The 24,244-nt window shown below is 44.6% G+C and overlaps 1 protein-coding gene across 1 annotated transcript in view; it reads right to left on the bottom strand.

The window, feature by feature from the left end:
* Positions 1-24,244, bottom strand: part of LOC118378204 (attractin-like) — a 159,296-nt gene that overhangs the window by 26,240 nt on the left and 108,812 nt on the right. Inside the window, exons 22-24 of the mRNA XM_052516118.1 lie at positions 20,977-21,134; positions 5,140-5,201; positions 831-909 (exon numbers count right to left, since the gene is read on the bottom strand). Coding sequence (XP_052372078.1) covers positions 831-909; positions 5,140-5,201; positions 20,977-21,134 — 299 coding nt within the window. The remainder of the gene's footprint in view (positions 1-830; positions 910-5,139; positions 5,202-20,976; positions 21,135-24,244) is intronic.

Consider the following 24,244-nt stretch of genomic DNA (forward strand, 5'->3'; position numbering starts at 1 on the left):
ACTAGAGCTGGGACACCACTAGAGCTGGGACACCACTAGAGCTGGGACATCACTAGAGCTGGGACACCACTAGAGCTGGGACACCACTACACACTAGAGCTGGGACATCACTAGAGCTGGGACACCACTAGAGCTGGGACACCACTAGAGCTGGGACACCACTAGAGCTGGGACATCACTAGAGCTGGGACATCACTACACACTCGAGCTGGGACGATAAACTGAAAATTATCGACACAGACCATAACGATCACTTATAAACTGCATTTTGCTGATATTGTTCTTTAGTTGCCAAGAGCTAGAGAAATGTGAAGTTTTAAATGGAACACGTTTACAAATCAAATCAAATGTTATTGGTCACATTCACATGGTTAGCAGACGTCTGCCAATATGGTCGTCAATGGGACAAGTGATGTAAGGTACTCTCCTAGTCCAGCCATCAAACTAGTAGTTTAAAGGAGATTTTGTTTTAAACAGTGGCACAAATGAAGGTTTTAAACATATATTTCTGTATACTGTTGTCACACTAATTCAGACAATTCATCACCATATATCCCCCCAGCTCTAACACACACACACACACACACACACACTTCAGAGAGGAAGTCACACACAGGTCATTATCGTATTCAGTCAATTCATGGCCATATGGATTTCTTTTAGATATTCTTTAGCCCTTCTCTACACGCGTTGAATATTGACATTCAAAAGAGGTTAATGCATCTTCAACATGGCAACCAGACTTCCTCAGGTAACTGCCAACAGAACAGACCCACTCAGGTATAGGTTTTATCCAGGTGTTGGAAACAATAACCGTGGTAACCACTCACCTCTCGTCGCCGTGACGCCCAGCAGCTCTGTTTGATCTTCCAGACGACTGCCGCCACCAGGAGGAGAGAAAGGAAGCAGCTGGGAGGAGACAGGAAGAGGAGACGTTAGAGACAGCAAGAGAAGGGGTTAGCGAAAGGAAGCAGCTGGGAGAAGACAGGAAGAGGAGGAGTTAGAGATAGGCCTCTTTACTGGTCTGTCATTCGGGTTAGTATGTGTTTTTTATTTGTATTTTTTACCCATCTACCAATAGGTGGTCTTCTTTGCGAGGTTGGAAAACCTCCCTGGTCTTTGTGTTTGACATTCAGTGCTTGACTTTAGGACTTACAGATATAATTGTGGGCTACAGTAATATATAATAATAATAATATATGCCATTTAGCAGACGCTTTATTCCTTTCAGCTTTTGATCATGTGAATGAATACATCATTTCACATTTGAGATTATGGGTGGTCGTGAAGGCCAGTCTGAAGGCACTACCCTGAGATTAAGCGCCATGCTCTACCAACTGAGCTACAGAAGGACCACTACAGAGATGGGGTAGTCATTCAAATATCAATGCGACTTGTTAAGCAAATGTGTATTCCTTTCAGCTTTTGATTGAAATACATCATTTCACTTTGAGATTATGGGGTGTTGCGTGAAGGCCAGTCTGAAGGCACTTTGAGATTATGGGGTATTGCGTGAAGGCCAGTCTGAAGGCACTTTGAGATTATGGGGTATTGCGTGAAGGCCAGTCTGAAGGCACTTTGAGATTATGGGGTATTGCGTGAAGGCCAGTCTGAAGGCACTTTGAGATTATGGGGTGTTGCGTGAAGGCCAGTCTGAAGGCACTTTGAGATTATGGGGTATTGCGTGAAGGCCAGTCTGAAGGCACTTTGAGATTATGGGGTATTGCGTGAAGGCCAGTCTGAAGGCACTTTGAGATTATGGGGTATTGCGTGAAGGCCAGTCTGAAGGCACTTTGAGATTATGGGGTATTGCGTGAAGGCCAGTCTGAAGGCACTTTGAGATTATGGGGTATTGCGTGAAGGCCAGTCTGAAGGCACTTTGAGATTATGGGGTGTTGCGTGAAGGCCAGTCTGAAGGCACTTTGAGATTATGGGGTATTGCGTGAAGGCCAGTCTGAAGGCACTTTGAGATTATGGGGTATTGCGTGAAGGCCAGTCTGAAGGCACTGAATGTGATCGTTTCTCAATATAATCAAGGTATGAAATTATTATTTAAAATACAATCTATTTTGGGCTCAGTTGTGGTCAATAAGTGTACAGGTGAATCTATTGGCCAACTCCTGCCCTAAGAGAACATCATCTCACCTCTACCCCTCCAATTACAGGTGAGAAATAGGAGGAATGTAGGAGGAGGAGAAGGAAAGGAAGAGGAGAGGTGGAGAGGAAGAGGAGAGAAGAGGAGATGGAGGAGAGAAGAGGAGAGGAAGAGGAGAGAAGTGGAGATGGAGGAGAGAAGAGGAGATGGAGGAGAGAAGTGGAGATGGAGGAGAGAAGAGGAGATGGAGGAGAGAAGTGGAGATGGAGGAGAGAAGAGGAGATGGAGGAGAGAAGAGGAGATGGAGGAGAGAAGAGGAGATGGAGGAGAGAAGAGGAGATGGAGGAGAGAAGAGGAGATGGAGGAGAGAAGAGGAGATGGAGGAGAGAAGAGGAGATGGAGGAGAGAAGAGGAGATGGAGGAGAGAAGTGGAGATGGAGGAGAGAAGTGGAGATGGAGGAGAGAAGAGGAGATGGAGGAGATGGAAGAGGAGATGGAGAGATGGAGAAGAGGAGATGGAGGAGAGAAGTGAGAGATGGATGGAGGAGAGAAGTGGAGATGGAGGAGAGGAAGAGGAGATGGAGGAGAGAAGTGGAGATGGAGGAGAGAAGTGGAGATGGGAGGAGTGGAGATGGAGGAGAAGTGGAGAAGAGGAGATGGGAGGAGAGAAGAGGAGATGGAGGAGAGAAGAGGAGATGGAGGAGAGAAGTGGAGATGGAGGAGAGAAGAGGAGATGGAGGAGAGAAGAGGAGATGGAGGAGAGAAGTGGAGATGGAGGAGAGAAGAGGAGATGGAGGAGAGAAGAGGAGATGGAGGAGAGAAGAGGAGATGGAGGAGAGAAGAGGAGATGGAGGAGAGAAGTGGAGATGGAGGAGAGAAGAGGAGATGGAGGAGAGAAGTGGAGATGGAGGAGAGAAGATGGGGAGATGGAGGAGATGGAGGAGAGAGGAGATGGAGAGAGAGAAGATGAGATGGAGGAGAGAAGAGGAGATGGAGGAGAGAAGTGGAGATGGAGGAGAGAAGAGGAGATGGAGGAGAGAAGTGGAGATGGAGGAGAGAAGAGGAGATGGAGGAGAGAAGAGGAGATGGGGAGAAGAAGAGGAGAGGAAGAGGAGAGGGGGAGAAGAAGAGGAGAGGAAGAGGAGAGGGGGAGAAGAAAAGGAGAGGGGGAGAGGAAGGACGAGGAGAGTACCTTTCTTCACTCAAACCCCACTGATCCTGGTCATCTATAATTAACGAGATGCAGAGCAGCGCTGCACATAACTAGCCAATCCCAGTCCAGAAACCACACAGAATCCAAAGCCTATCAACTAATCAGATCCTCTGAGCTGCTGCTGGGAAACAGCCTCTCCCCAAGCTGATGTCCTCACCGAAAGGTCAGAGAGAGGGAGGGAGAGAGAGTTGGAAGAGATATGGTGAGAGGGGACACTCTTTTCATGCAAGGTCAACTGCTGGGGGGTGCTATATGCCACACGAGTAGTAAGACTGTAATATATGAATGGGGCTCGTAAGTGTAGTGAGTACTGTAATAGATGAATGGGGCTCGTAAGTGTAGTGAGTACTGTAATAGATGAATGGGGCTAGTTAGTGTAGGGGGACTACTGTAATAGATGAATGGGGCTAGTTAGTGTAGGTTGACTACTGTAATAGATGAATGGGGCTAGTTAGTGTAGGTTGACTACTGTAATAGATGAATGGGGCTAGTTAGTGTAGGTTGACTACTGTAATAGATGAATGGGGCTAGTTGGTGTAGTGAGACTACTGTAATAGATGAATGGGGCTAGTTGGTGTAGTGAGACTACTGTAATAGATGAATGGGGCTAGTTAGTGTAGTGAGTACTGTAATAGATGAATGGGGCTAGTTAGTGTAGGTTGACTACTGTAATAGATGAATGGGGCTAGTTGGTGTAGTGAGACTACTGTAATAGATGAATGGGGCTAGTTGGTGTAGTGAGACTACTGTAATAGATGAATGGGGCTAGTTGGTGTAGTGAGACTACTGTAATAGATGAATGGGGCTAGTTAGTGTAGTGAGACTACTGTAATAGATGAATGGGGCTAGTTGGTGTAGTGAGACTACTGTAATAGATGAATGGGGCTAGTTAGTGTAGGATGCCTACTGTAATAGATGAATGGGGCTAGTTAGTGTAGTGAGACTACTGTAATAGATGAATGGGGCTAGTTGGTGTAGTGAGACTACTGTAATAGATGCATGGGGCTAGATTGGGGTAGTGGTGTAGAGACTACTGTAATAGATGAATGGGGCTAGTTGGTGTAGTGAGACTACTGTAATAGATGAATGGGGCTAGTTAGTGTAGGATGCCTACTGTAATAGATGAATGGGGCTAGTTAGTGTAGTGAGACTACTGTAATAGATGAATGGGGCTAGTTGGTGTAGTGAGACTACTGTAATAGATGAATGGGGCTAGTTAGTGTAGGTTGACTACTGTAATAGATGAATGGGGCTAGTTAGTGTAGTGAGACTACTGTAATAGATGAATGGGGCTAGTTAGTGTAGGGTGACTACTGTAATAGATGAATGGGGCTAGTTAGTGTAGGGTGACTACTGCAATAGATGAATGGGGCTAGTTAGTGTAGGTTGACTACTGTAATAGATGAATGGGGCTAGTTAGTGTAGGTTGTTCACCAAGCCACCATGCCGGTTTAGCCCACTAGGGCACATTCTCCAATCATTTCATGTAACCATATCTACAGTTTGTTTATGCATTTCCGTGATTATTTAGTTAGTTAGTAAATAAAGGATTAAGCCAAATGATGTATGGATGACTCATAGGGAAGACTGGGTTCGTGCAGATAATCAACAATATACGATGTTTGGAATGAGACTAACGTGAGTTAAAGAATAATTCATTAATCAGAAGACTAATTGATCAGATATTAAAATATCTGAAGAGTTATATTAGGAAAATTATAACTTTGTAATTTGAATATCTGAAGAGGAGAAGGATGAGGAAGAGGATAATGAACAGGAGGAAGAAGAAATGAGGAGGAGGAAGAAATGAGGAGGAAGAGGCGGCGCTCACCTGAAGAATGTGACGAAGAACTGCACCAGATCCATGAAGTTACTGTGCTGAGAGAAGGCAATCTGAGGAGAGAGACAGACATGTTAAGAAATAGACAGGTTAACAGACAGAAAGGTGATCTGAGGAGAAATAGACAGACATGTTAAGACAGAGAGAAAGAGACAGACAGGCAGACAGACAGGTTAACAGGCAGAGAGAAAGACAGACAGGTTGAGACAGACAGAGACAGAGAGAAAGACAGACAGGTTAACAGACAGAGAGAGAGACAGACAGGTTGACAGAGATGGGGGTTAAGAGACAGACAGAGACAGAGAAAGACAGACAGGCAGACAGAGACGGGTTAAGAGACAGACAGAGACAGAGAGAAAGACAGACAGGCAGACAGAGACGGGTTAAGAGACAGACAGAGACAGAGAGAAAGACAGACAGGCAGACAGAGGCGGGTGCAATAGAGACAGACAGAGACAGATGAGAAAGACAGACAGGCAGACAGAGACGGGTTAAGAGACAGACAGAGACAGGAGAAAGACAGACAGGCAGACAGAGACGGGTTAAGAGACAGACAGAGACAGAAGAGAAAGACAGACAGGCAGACAGAGACGGGTTAAGAGACAGACAGAGACAGAGAGAAAGACAGACAGGCAGACAGAGATGGGGGTTAAGAGACAGACAGAGACAGAGAGAAAGACAGACAGGTTGACAGAGACGGGTTAAGAGACAGACAGAGACAGAGAGATAGACAGACAGACAGAGACAGAGAGATAGACAGACAGACAGAGACAGAGAGAAAGACAGACAGGTTAACGGACAGAGAGAAAGACAGACAGGCAGACAGACATGTTAACAGACAGAGAGAAAGACAGACAGGTTGACAGAGACGGGTTAAGAGACAGACAGATTAACAGACAGAGACAGACAGAGACAGAGAGATAGACTGGTATTACTCTGCCCCTTTGAAAGTCATATAACATAATATCAGAGTTAGAATCTCAATATCACAAACACAACTGGAGTCAGAACCAGTTTTAGGAGGGTCATTTCTGGAATCGTAAACCCCCGTTGCCCCTCATTTTCCCGACAGTCGGGCCTGCTCCGCTCATTCTCCCAAAGGAGTTGATGGTGCCGTGCCCAGTTTATAATCACTATAACTATACCAAACCTCATTTCACACATACAAGAGATGACGTAAATCAAGTAAAGTATGATGGGGCGGTAGGGATCGAATGGGTGAGTTGAAGAGCGATGAGAAGCGAAAGATGCAGAATTCTGTCATCAGCGGTTGTGAATGAAGAACAGGGCCAATCTATTGAATTGACCGATTCTAATTCTAACCTCTAAATGATATGTACCCTATATCAATCCACTGAACCCAAGCGATGATGTCACATCTCTGACGATCGTTCTTCTGATTCTGAGTCTCAGACGGAACCTACACCTCCAAGACTTAAGCTCAAAACAGCCAGAACGATGCACACGGAGCAGGTGCCCGCTGCCACCACCACATGAAACACTGAGACAGGAGGGGACCGTTCGGATAGAACAAGGACGTGACAATGCTACGGGCTGATTATCACACTACAGACCCGGGTTCGATCCCTGCCGGCAGTGACCGGGAGACCCGCGACGCGGCGCAAAATTGGTCCTTGTGGCGGGCCGGGCGCCTGGAAGCTGACTTCGGTCGCCAGCTTGACTGTGTTTCCTCCGACACATTGGTGCGGCTGGCTTTCGGTTTAAGAGAGCAGTGTGTCAAGAAACAGTGTGGCTTGGCAGGGTCGTGTTGGCTAGATAAGTGGCATGCTAGCTAGCTCCCTACTTGTTGTTACTTGTCCAATCCACATGGAAATCACCCACAAAGTTCCCACCCCCAATTCATAAATATGTATCAATTATGTCATAGAAGCCTGCATCATTCTCTGTGAATATGTAATAGAAGCCTGCATCATTCTCTGTGAATATGTAATAGAAGCCTGCATCATTCTCTGTGAATATGTAATAGAAGCCTGCATCATTCTCTGTGAATATGTAATAGAAGCCTGCATCATTCTCTGTGAATATGTAATAGAAGCCTGCATCATTCTCTGTGAATATGTAATAGAAGCCTGCATCATTCTCTGTGAATATGTAATAGAAGCCTGCATCATTCTCTGTGAATATGTCATAGAAGCCTGCATCATTCTCTGTGAATATGTATTAGAAGCCTGCATCATTCTCTGTGAATATGTAATAGAAGCCTGCATCATTCTCTGTGAATATGTAATAGAAGCCTGCATCATTCTCTGTGAATATGTAATAGAAGCCTGCATCATTCTCTGTGAATATGTCATAGAAGCCTGCATCATTCTCTGTGAATATGTAATAGAAGCCTGCATCATTCTCTGTGAATATGTAATAGAAGCCTGCATCATTCTCTGTGAATATGTCATAGAAGCCTGCATCATTCTCTGTGAATATGTAATAGAAGCCTGCATCATTCTCTGTGAATATGTAATAGAAGCCTGCATCATTCTCTGTGAATATGTATTAGAAGCCTGCATCATTCTCTGTGAATGTGTAATAGAAGCCTGCATCATTCTCTGTGAATATGTATTAGAAGCCTGCATCATTCTCTGTGAATATGTAATAGAAGCCTGCATCATTCTCTGTGAATATGTATTAGAAGCCTGCATCATTCTCTGTGAATATGTAATAGAAGCCTGCATCATTCTCTGTAATATGTAATAGAAGCCTGCAACATTCTCTGTGAATATGTAATAGAAGCCTGCATCATTCTCTGGGAATATGTCATAGAAGCCTGCATCATTCTCTGTGAATATGTAATAGAAGCCTGCATCATTCTCTGTGAATATTTAATAGAAGCCTGCATCATTCTCTGTGAATATGTCATAGAAGCCTGCATCATTCTCTGTGAATATGTAATAGAAGCCTGCATCATTCTCTGTGAATATGTATTAGAAGCCTGCATCATTCTCTGTGAATATGTCATAGAAGCCTGCATCATTCTCTGTGAATATGTCATAGAAGCCTGCATCATTCTCTGTGAATATGTAAAGAAGCCTGCATCATTCTCTGTGAATATGTCATAGAAGCCTGCATCATTCTCTGTGAATATGTAATAGAAGCCTGCATCATTCTCTGTGAATATGTATTAGAAGCCTGCATCATTCTCTGTGAATATGTAATAGAAGCCTGCATCATTCTCTGTGAATATGTCATAGAAGCCTGCATCATTCTCTGTGAATATGTAATAGAAGCCTGCATCATTCTCTGTGAATAGGTCATAGAAGCCTGCATCATTCTCTGTGAATATGTCATAGAAGCCTGCATCATTCTCTGTGAATATGTAATAGAAGCCTGCATCATTCTCTGTGAATATGTCATAGAAGCCTGCATCATTCTCTGTGAATATGTAATAGAAGCCTGCATCATTCTCTGTGAATATGTCATAGAAGCCTGCATCATTCTCTGTGAATATGTAATAGAAGCCTGCATCATTCTCTGTAATATGTAATAGAAGCCTGCATCATTCTCTGTGAATATGTAATAGAAGCCTGCATCATTATCTGTAATATGTAATAGAAGCCTGCAACATTCTCTGTGAATATGTAATAGAAGCCTGCATCATTCTCTGTGAATATGTCATAGAAGCCTGCATCATTCTCTGTGAATATGTAATAGAAGCCTGCATCATTCTCTGTGAATATGTAATAGAAGCCTGCATCATTCTCTGTGAATATGTCATAGAAGCCTGCATCATTCTCTGTGAATATGTAATAGAAGCCTGCATCATTCTCTGTGAATATGTATTAGAAGCCTGCATCATTCTCTGTGAATATGTCATAGAAGCCTGCATCATTCTCTGTGAATATGTAAAAGAAGCCTGCATCATTCTCTGTGAATATGTCATAGAAGCCTGCATCATTCTCTGTGAATATGTAATAGAAGCCTGCATCATTCTCTGTGAATATGTATTAGAAGCCTGCATCATTCTCTGTGAATATGTAATAGAAGCCTGCATCATTCTCTGTGAATATGTCATAGAAGCCTGCATCATTCTCTGTGAATATGTCATAGAAGCCTGCATCATTCTCTGTGAATATGTAATAGAAGCCTGCATCATTCTCTGTGAATATGTAATAGAAGCCTGCATCATTCTCTGTGAATATGTAATAGAAGCCTGCATCATTCTCTGTGAATATGTATTAGAAGCCTGCATCATTCTCTGTGAATATGTAATAGAAGCCTGCATCATTCTCTGTGAATATGTATTAGAAGCCTGCATCATTCTCTGTGAATATGTAATAGAAGCCTGCATCATTCTCTGTAATATGTAATAGAAGCCTGCAACATTCTCTGTGAATATGTAATAGAAGCCTGCATCATTCTCTGGGAATATGTCATAGAAGCCTGCATCATTCTCTGTGAATATGTAATAGAAGCCTGCATCATTCTCTGTGAATATTTAATAGAAGCCTGCATCATTCTCTGTGAATATGTCATAGAAGCCTGCATCATTCTCTGTGAATATGTAATAGAAGCCTGCATCATTCTCTGTGAATATGTATTAGAAGCCTGCATCATTCTCTGTGAATATGTCATAGAAGCCTGCATCATTCTCTGTGAATATGTCATAGAAGCCTGCATCATTCTCTGTGAATATGTAAAAGAAGCCTGCATCATTCTCTGTGAATATGTCATAGAAGCCTGCATCATTCTCTGTGAATATGTAATAGAAGCCTGCATCATTCTCTGTGAATATGTATTAGAAGCCTGCATCATTCTCTGTGAATATGTAATAGAAGCCTGCATCATTCTCTGTGAATATGTCATAGAAGCCTGCATCATTCTCTGTGAATATGTAATAGAAGCCTGCGTAATTCTCTGTGAATAGGTCATAGAAGCCTGCATCATTCTCTGTGAATATGTCATAGAAGCCTGCATCATTCTCTGTGAATATGTAATAGAAGCCTGCATCATTCTCTGTGAATATGTCATAGAAGCCTGCATCATTCTCTGTGAATATGTAATAGAAGCCTGCATCATTCTCTGTGAATATGTCATAGAAGCCTGCATCATTCTCTGTGAATATGTAAAAGAAGCCTGCATCATTCTCTGTGAATATGTCATAGAAGCCTGCATCATTCTCTGTGAATATGTAATAGAAGCCTGCATCATTCTCTGTGAATATGTATTAGAAGCCTGCATCATTCTCTGTGAATATGTAATAGAAGCCTGCATCATTCTCTGTGAATATGTCATAGAAGCCTGCATCATTCTCTGTGAATATGTAATAGAAGCCTGCGTAATTCTCTGTGAATAGGTCATAGCAGCCTGCATCATTCTCTGTGAATATGTCATAGAAGCCTGCATCATTCTCTGTGAATATGTAATAGAAGCCTGCATCATTCTCTGTGAATATGTCATAGAAGCCTGCATCATTCTCTGTGAATATGTAATAGAAGCCTGCATCATTCTCTGTGAATATGTCATAGAAGCCTGCATCATTCTCTGTGAATATGTAATAGAAGCCTGCATCATTCTCTGTGAATATGTAATAGAAGCCTGCATCATTCTCTGTGAATATGTAATAGAAGCCTGCATCATTCTCTGTAATATGTAATAGAAGCCTGCAACATTCTCTGTGAATATGTAATAGAAGCCTGCATCATTCTCTGTGAATATGTCATAGAAGCCTGCATCATTCTCTGTGAATATGTAATAGAAGCCTGCATCATTCTCTGTAATATGTAATAGAAGCCTGCATCATTCTCTGTGAATATGTAATAGAAGCCTGCATCATTATCTGTAATATGTAATAGAAGCCTGCAACATTCTCTGTGAATATGTAATAGAAGCCTGCATCATTCTCTGTGAATATGTCATAGAAGCCTGCATCATTCTCTGTGAATATGTAATAGAAGCCTGCATCATTCTCTGTGAATATGTAATAGAAGCCTGCATCATTCTCTGTGAATATGTAATAGAAGCCTGCATCATTCTCTGTGAATATGTCATAGAAGCCTGCATCATTCTCTGTGAATATGTAATAGAAGCCTGCATCATTCTCTGTGAATATGTATTAGAAGCCTGCATCATTCTCTGTGAATATGTCATAGAAGCCTGCATCATTCTCTGTGAATATGTAAAAGAAGCCTGCATCATTCTCTGTGAATATGTCATAGAAGCCTGCATCATTCTCTGTGAATATGTAATAGAAGCCTGCATCATTCTCTGTGAATATGTATTAGAAGCCTGCATCATTCTCTGTGAATATGTAATAGAAGCCTGCATCATTCTCTGTGAATATGTCATAGAAGCCTGCATCATTCTCTGTGAATATGTCATAGAAGCCTGCATCATTCTCTGTGAATATGTAATAGAAGCCTGCATCATTCTCTGTGAATATGTAATAGAAGCCTGCATCATTCTCTGTGAATATGTAATAGAAGCCTGCATCATTCTCTGTGAATATGTATTAGAAGCCTGCATCATTCTCTGTGAATATGTAATAGAAGCCTGCATCATTCTCTGTGAATATGTATTAGAAGCCTGCATCATTCTCTGTGAATATGTAATAGAAGCCTGCATCATTCTCTGTAATATGTAATAGAAGCCTGCAACATTCTCTGTGAATATGTAATAGAAGCCTGCATCATTCTCTGGGAATATGTCATAGAAGCCTGCATCATTCTCTGTGAATATGTAATAGAAGCCTGCATCATTCTCTGTGAATATTTAATAGAAGCCTGCATCATTCTCTGTGAATATGTCATAGAAGCCTGCATCATTCTCTGTGAATATGTAATAGAAGCCTGCATCATTCTCTGTGAATATGTATTAGAAGCCTGCATCATTCTCTGTGAATATGTCATAGAAGCCTGCATCATTCTCTGTGAATATGTCATAGAAGCCTGCATCATTCTCTGTGAATATGTAAAAGAAGCCTGCATCATTCTCTGTGAATATGTCATAGAAGCCTGCATCATTCTCTGTGAATATGTAATAGAAGCCTGCATCATTCTCTGTGAATATGTATTAGAAGCCTGCATCATTCTCTGTGAATATGTAATAGAAGCCTGCATCATTCTCTGTGAATATGTCATAGAAGCCTGCATCATTCTCTGTGAATATGTAATAGAAGCCTGCGTAATTCTCTGTGAATAGGTCATAGAAGCCTGCATCATTCTCTGTGAATATGTCATAGAAGCCTGCATCATTCTCTGTGAATATGTAATAGAAGCCTGCATCATTCTCTGTGAATATGTCATAGAAGCCTGCATCATTCTCTGTGAATATGTAATAGAAGCCTGCATCATTCTCTGTGAATATGTCATAGAAGCCTGCATCATTCTCTGTGAATATGTAATAGAAGCCTGCATCATTCTCTGTGAATATGTAATAGAAGCCTGCATCATTCTCTGTGAATATGTAATAGAAGCCTGCATCATTCTCTGTAATATGTAATAGAAGCCTGCAACATTCTCTGTGAATATGTAATAGAAGCCTGCATCATTCTCTGTGAATATGTAATAGAAGCCTGCATCATTCTCTGTGAATATGTCATAGAAGCCTGCATCATTCTCTGTGAATATGTAATAGAAGCCTGCATCATTCTCTGTGAATATGTAATAGAAGCCTGCATCATTCTCTGTGAATATGTCATAGAAGCCTGCATCATTCTCTGTGAATATGTAATAGAAGCCTGCATCATTCTCTGTGAATATGTATTAGAAGCCTGCATCATTCTCTGTGAATATGTCATAGAAGCCTGCATCATTCTCTGTGAATATGTAAAAGAAGCCTGCATCATTATCTGTGAATATGTAATAGAAGCCTGCATCATTCTCTGTGAATATGTCATAGAAGCCTGCATCATTCTCTGTGAATATATAATAGAAGCCTGCATCATTCTCTGTGAACATGTATTAGAAGCCTGCATCATTCTATGTAATATGTCATAGAAGCCTGCATCATTCTCTGTGAATATGTCATAGAAGCCTGCATCATTCTCTGTGAATATGTAATAGAAGCCTGCATCATTCTCTGTGAATATGTAAAAGAAGCCTGCATCATTCTCTGTGAATATGTCATAGAAGCCTGCATCATTCTCTGTGAATATGTAATAGAAGCCTGCATCACTCTCTGTGAATATGTAATAGAAGCCTGCATCATTCTCTGTGAATATGTAATAGAAGCCTGCATCATTCTCTGTGAATATGTATTAGAAGCCTGCATCATTCTATGTAATATGTCATAGAAGCCTGCATCATTCTCTGTGAATATGTAATAGAAGCCTGCATCATTCTCTGTGAATATGTATTAGAAGCCTGCATAATTCTCTGTGAATATGTAATAGAAGCCTGCATCATTCTCTGTGAATATGTAATAGAAGCCTGCATCATTCTCTGTGAATATGTAATAGAAGCCTGCATCATTCTCTGTGAATATGTCATAGAAGCCTGCATCATTCTCTGTGAATATGTAATAGAAGCCTGCATCATTCTCTGTGAACATGTATTAGAAGCCTGCATCATTCTATGTAATATGTCATAGAAGCCTGCATCATTCTCTGTGAATATGTCATAGAAGCCTGCATCATTCTCTGTGAATATGTAATAGAAGCCTGCATCATTCTCTGTGAATATGTAAAGAAGCCTGCATCATTCTCTGTGAATATGTCATAGAAGCCTGCATCATTCTCTGTGAATATGTAATAGAAGCCTGCATCATTCTCTGTGAATATGTCATAGAAGCCTGCATCATTCTCTGTGAATATGTAATAGAAGCCTGCATCATTCTCTGTGAATATGTAATAGAAGCCTGCATCATTCTCTGTGAACATGTATTAGAAGCCTGCATCATTCTATGTAATATGTCATAGAAGCCTGCATCATTCTCTGTGAATATGTCATAGAAGCCTGCATCATTCTCTGTGAATATGTAATAGAAGCCTGCATCATTCTCTGTGAATATGTAAAGAAGCCTGCATCATTCTCTGTGAATATGTCATAGAAGCCTGCATCATTCTCTGTGAATATGTAATAGAAGCCTGCATCATTCTCTGTGAATATGTAATAGAAGCCTGCATCATTCTCTGTAATATGTAATAGAAGCCTGCAACATTCTCTGTGAATATGTAATAGAAGCCTGCATCATTCTCTGTGAATATGTCATAGAAGCCTGCATCATTCTCTGTGAATATGTAATAGAAGCCTGCATCATTCTCTGTGAATATGTAATAGAAGCCTGCATCATTCTCTGTGAATATGTCATAGAAGCCTGCATCATTCTCTGTGAATATGTAATAGAAGCCTGCATCATTCTCTGTGAATATGTATTAGAAGCCTGCATCATTCTCTGTGAATATGTCATAGAAGCCTGCATCATTCTCTGTGAATATGTAAAAGAAGCCTGCATCATTATCTGTGAATATGTAATAGAAGCCTGCATCATTCTCTGTGAATATGTCATAGAAGCCTGCATCATTCTCTGTGAATATATAATAGAAGCCTGCATCATTCTCTGTGAACATGTATTAGAAGCCTGCATCATTCTATGTAATATGTCATAGAAGCCTGCATCATTCTCTGTGAATATGTCATAGAAGCCTGCATCATTCTCTGTGAATATGTAATAGAAGCCTGCATCATTCTCTGTGAATATGTAAAGAAGCCTGCATCATTCTCTGTGAATATGTCATAGAAGCCTGCATCATTCTCTGTGAATATGTAATAGAAGCCTGCATCACTCTCTGTGAATATGTAATAGAAGCCTGCATCATTCTCTGTGAATATGTAATAGAAGCCTGCATCATTCTCTGTGAATATGTATTAGAAGCCTGCATCATTCTATGTGAATATGTCATAGAAGCCTGCATCATTCTCTGTGAATATGTAATAGAAGCCTGCATCATTCTCTGTGAATATGTATTAGAAGCCTGCATAATTCTCTGTGAATATGTAATAGAAGCCTGCATCATTCTCTGTGAATATGTAATAGAAGCCTGCATCATTCTCTGTGAATATGTAATAGAAGCCTGCATCATTCTCTGTGAATATGTCATAGAAGCCTGCATCATTCTCTGTGAATATGTAATAGAAGCCTGCATCATTCTCTGTGAACATGTATTAGAAGCCTGCATCATTCTCTGTAATATGTCATAGAAGCCTGCATCATTCTCTGTGAATATGTCATAGAAGCCTGCATCATTCTCTGTGAATATGTAATAGAAGCCTGCATCATTCTCTGTGAATATGTAAAAAGAAGCCTGCATCATTCTCTGTGAATATGTCATAGAAGCCTGCATCATTCTCTGTGAATATGTAATAGAAGCCTGCATCATTCTCTGTGAATATGTCATAGAAGCCTGCATCATTCTCTGTGAATATGTAATAGAAGCCTGCATCATTCTCTGTGAATATGTAATAGAAGCCTGCATCATTCTCTGTGAACATGTATTAGAAGCCTGCATCATTCTCTGTAATATGTCATAGAAGCCTGCATCATTCTCTGTGAATATGTCATAGAAGCCTGCATCATTCTCTGTGAATATGTAATAGAAGCCTGCATCATTCTCTGTGAATATGTAAAAGAAGCCTGCATCATTCTCTGTGAATATGTCATAGAAGCCTGCATCATTCTCTGTGAATATGTAATAGAAGCCTGCATCATTCTCTGTGAATATGTAATAGAAGCCTGCATCATTCTCTGTGAATATGTAATAGAAGCCTGCATCATTCTCTGTGAATATGTAATAGAAGCCTGCATCATTCTCTGTGAATATGTAATAGAAGCCTGCATCATTCTCTGTGAATATGTAATAGAAGCCTGCATCATTCTCTGTGAATATGTAATAGAAGCCTGCATCATTCTCTGTGAATATGTAATAGAAGCCTGCATCATTCTCTGTGAATATGTAATAGAAGCCTGCATCATTCTCTGTGAATATGTAATAGAAGCCTGCATCATTCTCTGTGAATATGTAATAGAAGCCTGCATCATTCTCTGTGAATATGTATTAGAAGCCTGCATCATTCTATGTGAATATGTCATAGAAGCCTGCATCATTCTCTGTGAATATGTAATAGAAGCCTGCATCATTCTCTGTGAATATGTATAGAAGCCTGCATAATTCTCTGTGAATATGTAATAGAAGCCTGCATCATTCTCTGTGAATATGTCATAGAAGCCTGCATCATTCTCCGTGAATATGTAATAGAAGCCTGCATCATTCTCTGTGAATATGTAATAGAAGCCTGCATCATTCTCTGTGAATATGTAATAGAAGCCTGCATCATTCTCTGTGAATATGTAATAGAAGCCTGCATCATTCTCTGTGAATATGTAATAGAAGCCTGCATCATTCTCTGTGAATATGTAATAGAAGCCTGCATCATTCTCTGTGAATATGTAATAGAAGCCTGCATCATTCTCTGTGAATATGTATAAGGTACGGTGAACTTCCATGTGCCTTAATAACAAACTGCCATCTATAAATACAAAGAAAATGGTTAAATTACACGCCTAGTTGGTTAAGCCATGGGAAAAGACCCAGTGTTGCCAAATCCTCAGTAAGGAAAGCAGCTATTGGCTGTCCTAAAAGTCGCTAAATGACGTCACCCCCTAATTTGCATAATTGGCCATGTGCATGTAATTGTGATGGACACTGTAGGAGAGAGGAATAACGTCGTGGGAGAGACAAAAAAGTGAGTAAAAAACACCCTAAATATGTTTAGAACTACAAATGAGCAAGCTGCAGAGAGTGGGGCACACACAGCGAATAAGAACCAGATGTCTGAGGCCAAACTCCTCCTCCTTCAGCACTTTATGGACCCCATTGTTAATCCCATTCATAACAGAGGCATTGTCAGTCCCTATCCCCAGGAGTTTCTCTTTTTAAGAAAACACTTCTCGAGGAAAGCCACAACAGCACGGGGCTATAGATTTGGCATCTCCTCACTCCAACTCAACAAGCCCCAGAAATGTTGATAGACTTGTCTGCTTGGTGTCACTAAAGTACCTTATCACAACCCCCAGGTACTCAGAAACACCCACATCTGTGGACTCATCGAGGAGGAGGCTGAAACACTGGTCACCCACATCTGTGGACTCATCGAGGAGGAGGCTGAAACACTGGTCACCCACATCTGTGGACTCATCGAGGAGGAGGCTGAAACGCCAACTTTTTCAGAAAGTATGGTGCTAGAACATCATGAATCATTTCTGTGCACTTTGTCCTGTGCATGTTGAAGTAGGTAGCAGCAGTGGAGTCTGAGAAAGCAGCTCTACATGCTTCTCCAATGTGATCACATGCCAGCATGGAACAGTGTTCAGCGATAGCTAATGCCTTGGTGGCCTCAGCGTTTTTTGCAAGTCATTTTTTTTAACCATAAATGGCAGCTTGTTTTGGGTGGAACTGTTATAAGGCTTTTCCTTTTGAGTATGCAAACTGTCCTTCCAGACTCATATCAAACATCTCCAATCCAAAATCAAATCTCGAATCAGCTTTCTATTTCGCAACAAAGCCTCCTTCACTCACGCCGCCAAGCTTACCCTAGTAAAACTGACTATCCTACCGATCCTCTACTTCGGCGATGTCATCTACAAAATAGCTTCCAATACTCTACTCAGCAAACTGGATGCAGTCTATCACAGTGCCATTTGTTTTGTCACTAAAGCCCCTTATACCACCCACCACTGCGACCTGTACGCTCTAGTCGGATTGCCCTCGCTACATATTTGTCGCCAAACTCACTGGCTCCAGGTCATCTATAAGTCTATGCTAGGTAAAGCCTCGCCTTATCTCAGTTCACGATAACAACACCCACCAGTAGCACGTGCTCCAGCAGGTATATCTCACTGGTCGTCCCCAAAGCCAACACCCCCTATGGCCGCCTTTCCTTCCAGTTCTCTGCTGCCAGTGACTGGAACGAATTGCAATAAACATAAATTTTATTTGACATAGCGTGTGTTTACCACATGGCCTCACGTGTGAATCCTTGAAGAGATGGGTTGAACTAAGGCTTAAGAAGGTGTGAATGATGCCGAATGGGTGTAGACAAAGAAGAGCTCTCCAGTAGGTATACCCAAAACATTCAATGGCTATTTTCTCAAAAGTGGGGTTACAAAGCAAAACAGAATTCCTTTCCCATTGTTCCTCAATTGCAGTGTATGATATACCATATTCTAGCTCTGAGTCTCTACTTTTATCCAATGTATGAAACACCATTACAAATGTGTCTACATAAGACTGATACATCACATCAGTCTAAGGCATCTCAGTGCTAGAGGCATCACTACAGACCCTGGTTCAATCCCGGGCTGTATCACATCAGTCTAAAGGCACTGCATCTCAGTGCTAGAGGCATCAATACAGACCCTGCTTCAATCCCGGGCTGTATCACAGTGGTCTAAGGGGCACTGCATCTCAGTGCTAGAGGCATTACTACAGACCCTGGTTCAATCCCGGGCTGTATCACAACCAGCTGTGATCGGAAGTCTCATGGGGCGAAGCACAATTTGCCCAGCGTCGTCCGGGGTAGGGTTTGGCCGTCATTATAAATAAGAATTTTTTCTTAACTGCCTCGTTAAAAAACTGTGAAATATACACTACCGTTCAAAAGGTTGGGTTTACAGACCTCTACGTGCTTTGTAAGTGGGAAAACCTGCAAAATCAGGAGAAAATAACTCCAAGTCAATCACACTTCTGTGAAATCAAACTGTCCTCTTAGGAAGCAACACTGATTGACAATAAATGTCACATGCTGTTGTGCAAATGGAATAGACAACAGGTGGAAATTATAGGCAATTGGCAAGACACCCCCAATAAAGGAGTGGTTCTGCAGGTGGGGACCACAGACCACTTCTCAGTTCCTATGCTTCCCGGCTGATGTTTTGGCCACTTTTGAATGCTGGCGGTGCTTTCACTCTAGTGGTAGCATGAGACGGAGTCTACAACCAACACAAGTGGCTCAGGTAGTGCAGCTCATCCAGGATGGCACATCAATGCGAGCTGTGGCAATAAGGTTTGCTGTGTCTGTCAGCGTAGTGTCCAGAGCATGGAGGCGCTACCAGGAGACCGGCCAGAACATCAGGAGACGTGGAGGAGGCCGTAGGAGGGCAACAACCCAGCAGCAGGACCACTACATCAGTCTTTGTGCAAGGAGGAGCAGGAGGAGCACTGCCAGAGCCCTGCAAAATGACCTCCAGCAGGACACAAATGTGCATGTGTCTTCTCAAACGGTCAGAAACAGACTCCATGAGGGTGGTATGAGGGCCCGACGTCCACAGGTGGGGGTTGTGCTTCGAGCCCAACACCGTGCAGAACGTTTGGCATTTGCCAGAGAACACCAAGATTGGCAAATTCGCCACTGGCGCCCTGTGCTCTTCACAGATGAAAGCTGGTTGACACTGAGCACATGTGACAGACGTGACAGAGTCTGGAGACGCCGTGGAGAACGTTCTGCTGCCTGCAACATCCTCCAGCATGACCGGTTTGGCGGTGGGTCAGTCATGGTGTGGGGTGGCATTTCTTTGGAGGGCCTCAATGTGCTCGCCAGTGGTAGCGAGATGAGATCCTCAGACCCCTTGTGAGACCATATGCTGGTGCGGGTGGCCCTGGGTTCCTCTAATGCAAGACAATGCTAGACCTCATGTGGCTGGAGTGTGTCAGCAGTTCCTGCAAGAGGAAAGCATTGATGCTATGGACTGGCCCGCCCGTTCCCCAGACCTGAATCCAATTGAGCACATCTGGGACATCATGTCTCGCTCCATCCACCAACGCCACGTTGCACCACAGACTGTCCAGGAGTTGGCAGATGCTTTAGTCCAGGTCTGGGAAGAGATCCCTCAGGAGACCATCCGCCACCTCATCAGGAGCATGCCCAGGCGTTGTAGGGAGGTCATACAGGCACGTGGAGGCCACACACACTACTGAGCCTCATTTTGACTTGTTTTAAGGACATTACATCAAAGTTGGATCAGCCTGTAGTGTGGTTTTCCACTTTAATTTTGAGTGTGACTCCAAATCCAGACCTCCATGGGTTGATACATTTAATTTCCATTGATCATTTTTGTGTGATTTTGTTGTCAGCACATTCAATAATAAGAATAATAATATTTCATTCATTCAGATCTAGGATGTGTTATTTTAGTGTTCTCTTTATTTTTCTGAGCAGTGTATTTGATATATATATATATTTTTTAAAGCACTCTACACCCCCACACATCTAGCAGATAGCTGCTGGAGCACCACTCTACACCCCCACACATCTAGAGGTTAGCTGCTGGAGCACCACTCTACACCCCCACACATCTAGCAGATAGCTGCTGGAGCACCACTCTACACCCCCACACATCTAGAGGTTAGCTGCTGGAGCACCACTCTACACCCCCACACATCTAGAGGTTAGCTGCTGGAGCACCACTCTACACCCCCACACATCTAGCAGATAGCTGCTGGAGCACCACTCTACACCCCCACACATCTAGAGGTTAGCTGCTGGAGCACCACTCTACACCCCCACACATCTAGAGGTTAGCTGCTGGAGCACCACTCTACACCCCCACACATCTAGAGGTTAGCTGCTGGAGCACCACTCTACACCCCCACACATCTAGAGGTTAGCTGCTGGAGCACCACTCTACACCCCCACACATCTAGAGGTTAGCTGCTGGAGCACCACTCTACACCCCCACACATCTAGAGGTTAGCTGCTGGAGCACCACTCTACACCCCCACACATCTAGAGGTTAGCTGCTGGAGCACCACTCTACACCCCCACACATCGGAGGGGGTGGGGTTGGGGATGGGATTGGGGGTGTGTGTCTCATGTCACCTACTTGTATCTTGATGGGCCAGGTGAAGTTGCTGACATAGACGAAGAAGGTGATGTTTGGGTTGTTGCGGAAGTCAAAGTTCTCGTTGGAGAAACTGTCTTTAAACTCCTTGATGTTACTCCTGGAGATGATTGGGATCTCCTCGCCTGTCTGAGTACCTGCTTTGGGATGAGGGGGGGGGGAGAGAGAAAGAACACGTTTTATCAGTGGACATATCATCAACACCATCACACCAAGGTTGAGAGAAACCTTAATTACTAGTAGAAGTTTGGAACAGGTTTTTATTTTCTAATAACACTTTGAATTGAGTTGTGTTCATTCATTCATTTACCATCAAAGTAGTCATTTTTACTTTTGCGGACAATACATTTCTTTGGACATTTCTGACCCAGACAAAATTCCCCAAGCACTTCGCAAGTGCACTTCAAGTCAGACATTTGCTTCAGCAGGTTAGTCTAGTGGTTAGAGTGTAGAGGGGGCAGGGTAGCCTAGTGGTTAGAGTGTTGGACAAGTAACCGGAAGGTTGCAAGTTCAAATCCCCGAGCTGATAAGGTACAAGTCTGTCGTTCTGCCCCTGAACAGGCAGTTAACCCACTGTTCCTAGACCAGTTAACCCACTGTTCCTAGACCAGTTAACCCACTGTTCCTAGACCAGTTAACCCACTGTTCCTAGACCAGAGGACATGGTTGCTGTATGGACAGTGGAGAGGACATGGTTGCTGTATGGACAGTGGAGAGGACATGGTTGCTGTATGGACAGTGGAGAGGACATGGTTGCTGTATGGACAGTGGAGAGGACATGGTTGCTGTATGGACAGTGGAGAGGACATGGTTGCTGTATGGACAGTGGAGAGGACATGGTTGCTGTATGGACAGTGGAGAGGACATGGTTGCTGTATGGACAGTGGAGAGGACATGGTTGCTGTATGGACAGTGGAGAGGACATGGTTGCTGTATGGACAGTGGAGAGGACATGGTTGCTGTATGGACAGTGGAGAGGACATGGTTGCTGTATGGACAGTGGAGAGGACATGGTTGCTGTATGGACAGTGGAGAGGACATGGTTGCTGTATGGACAGTGGAGAGGACATGGTTGCTGTATGGACAGTGGAGAGGACATGGTTGCTGTATGGACAGTGGAGAGGACATGGTTGCTGTATGGACAGTGGAGAGGACATGGTTGCTGTATGGACAGTGGAGAGGACGTCTCGTTTGTCATTTTACTGCCAGCTGTTGACCGTTCCACTCCCCTCCCCCTCCCCCTCCCCTCTCTGCATCTGAATGCCGTTCCACTCCCCTCCCCCTCCCCTCTCTGCCAATGCCGTTCCCTCCCCTCCCCTCCCCTCTCCCCGTTCCACTCCCCTCCCCCTCTCTGCATCTGAATGCCGTTCTCCCCTCCCCTCCCCCTCTCCCTCCCCTCCCCTCCACCTCCCCCTCTGCATCTGAATGCATCTGAATGCCGTTCCACTCCCCTCCCCCTCCCCTCTCTGCATCTGAATGCCGTTCCACTCCCCCCTCCCCCTCCCCTCTCCATCTGCCGTTCCCCCCCTCCCCCTCCCCTCTCTGCATCTGAATGCCGTTCCACTCCCCTCCCCTCCCCTCTCTGCATCTGAATGCCGTTCCCTGCATCCCGTTCCCCCCTCCCCCTCCCCTCTCTGCATCTGAATGCCCTCCCCTCCCCTCCCCCCTCTCTGCATCTGAATCGTTCCCTCCCCTCCCCTCCCCTCTCTGCATCTGAATGCCGTTCCCCCCTCCCCCTCCACCTACATCCCTCCCCCTCCCCTCTCCATCTGAATGCCGTTCCCTCCCCCCCCCCCTCCCCTCCCCTCTGCATCTGAATGCCGTTCCACTCCCTCCCCTCCCTCTGAATGCCCCTCCCCCCTCTCTGCATCTGAATGCCGTTCCACTCCCCCTCCCCTCCCCTCCCCTCATCCCTCCCCTCCTCCCTCCCCTCTCTGCATCTGAATGCCGTTCCACTCCCCTCCCCCTCCCCTCTCTGCATCTGAATCTGAATCCCCGTCTCCATCCTCCCCTCTCTGCATCTGAATGCCGTTTCCCCTCCCCCCCCCCCCTCTCTGCATCTGAATGCCGTTCCACTCCCCTCCCCCTCCCCTCCCCTCTCTGCATCTGAATGCCGTTCCCTCCCCTCCCCTCCCCTCTCTCTCTGCATCTGAATGCCGTTCCACTCCCCCCCTCCCCTCCCCTCTCTGCATCTGAATGCCGTTCCCCCTCCCCTCCCTCCCCTCTCTGCATCTGAATGCCGTTCCCTCCCCTCCCCCTCCCCTCTCTGCATCTGAATGCCGTTCCACTCCCCTCCCCTCCCCTCCCCTCTGCATCTGAATGCCGTTCCACTCCCCTCCCCTCCCCTCTCTGCATCTGAATGCCGTTCCACTCCCCTCCCCCTCCCCTCCCCTCCCCTCCCTCTGCATCTGAATGCCGTTCCCTCCCCTCCCCCTCCCCCTCCCCTCTCTGCATCTGAATGCCCTCCCTCCCCTCCCCTCTCTGCATCTGAATGTTCCCTCCCCTCCCCTCCCGTCTCCATCTGAATCCCCTCCCCTCCCCTCCCCTCTCTGCATCTGAATGCCGTTCCACTCCCCTCCCCTCCCCTCCCCTCTCTGCATCTGAATGCCGTTCCACTCCCCTCCCCTCCCCTCTCTGCATCTGAATGCCGTTCCACTCCCCTCCCCCTCCCCTCTGCATCCCGTTCCCCTCCCCTCTCTGCATCTGAATGCCGTTCCACTTCCCTCCTCCCCTCCCCTCTCTGCATCTGAATGCCGTTCCACTCCCCCCCTCCCCCTCCCCTCTCTGCATCTGAATGCCGTTCCCTCCCCTCCCCTCCCCCTCCCTCTCTGCATCTGAATGTTTCCCTCCCTCCCCTCCCCTCTCTCCGTTCCCTCCCTCCCCTCCCCTCTCTGCATCTGAATGCCGTTCCACTCCCCTCCCCCTCCCCTCTCTGCATCTGAATGCCTGCATCCGTTCCCTCCCCTCCCCCCCCTCTCTGCATCTGAATGCCGTTCCCTCCCCTCCCCTCCCCTCTCTGCATCTGAATGCCGTTCCACTCCCCTCCCCCTCCCCTCTCTGTATCCCTCCCCTCCCCTCTCTGCATCTGAATGCCGTTCCCTCCCCTCCCCCCTCTCCATCTGCCCCCTCCCCTCCCCCTCCCCTCTCTGCATCTGAATGCCGTTCCCTCCCCTCCCCTCCCCTCTCTGCATCTGAACCGATTTCCACTCCCTCCCCTCCCCTCCCCTCTCTGCATCTGAATGCCGCTCCC

The sequence above is a fragment of the Oncorhynchus keta genome, unplaced genomic scaffold (genome assembly GCF_023373465.1).
Source record: "Oncorhynchus keta strain PuntledgeMale-10-30-2019 unplaced genomic scaffold, Oket_V2 Un_scaffold_3947_pilon_pilon, whole genome shotgun sequence".
In the NCBI taxonomy this organism is placed as follows: Eukaryota; Metazoa; Chordata; class Actinopteri; order Salmoniformes; family Salmonidae; genus Oncorhynchus; species Oncorhynchus keta.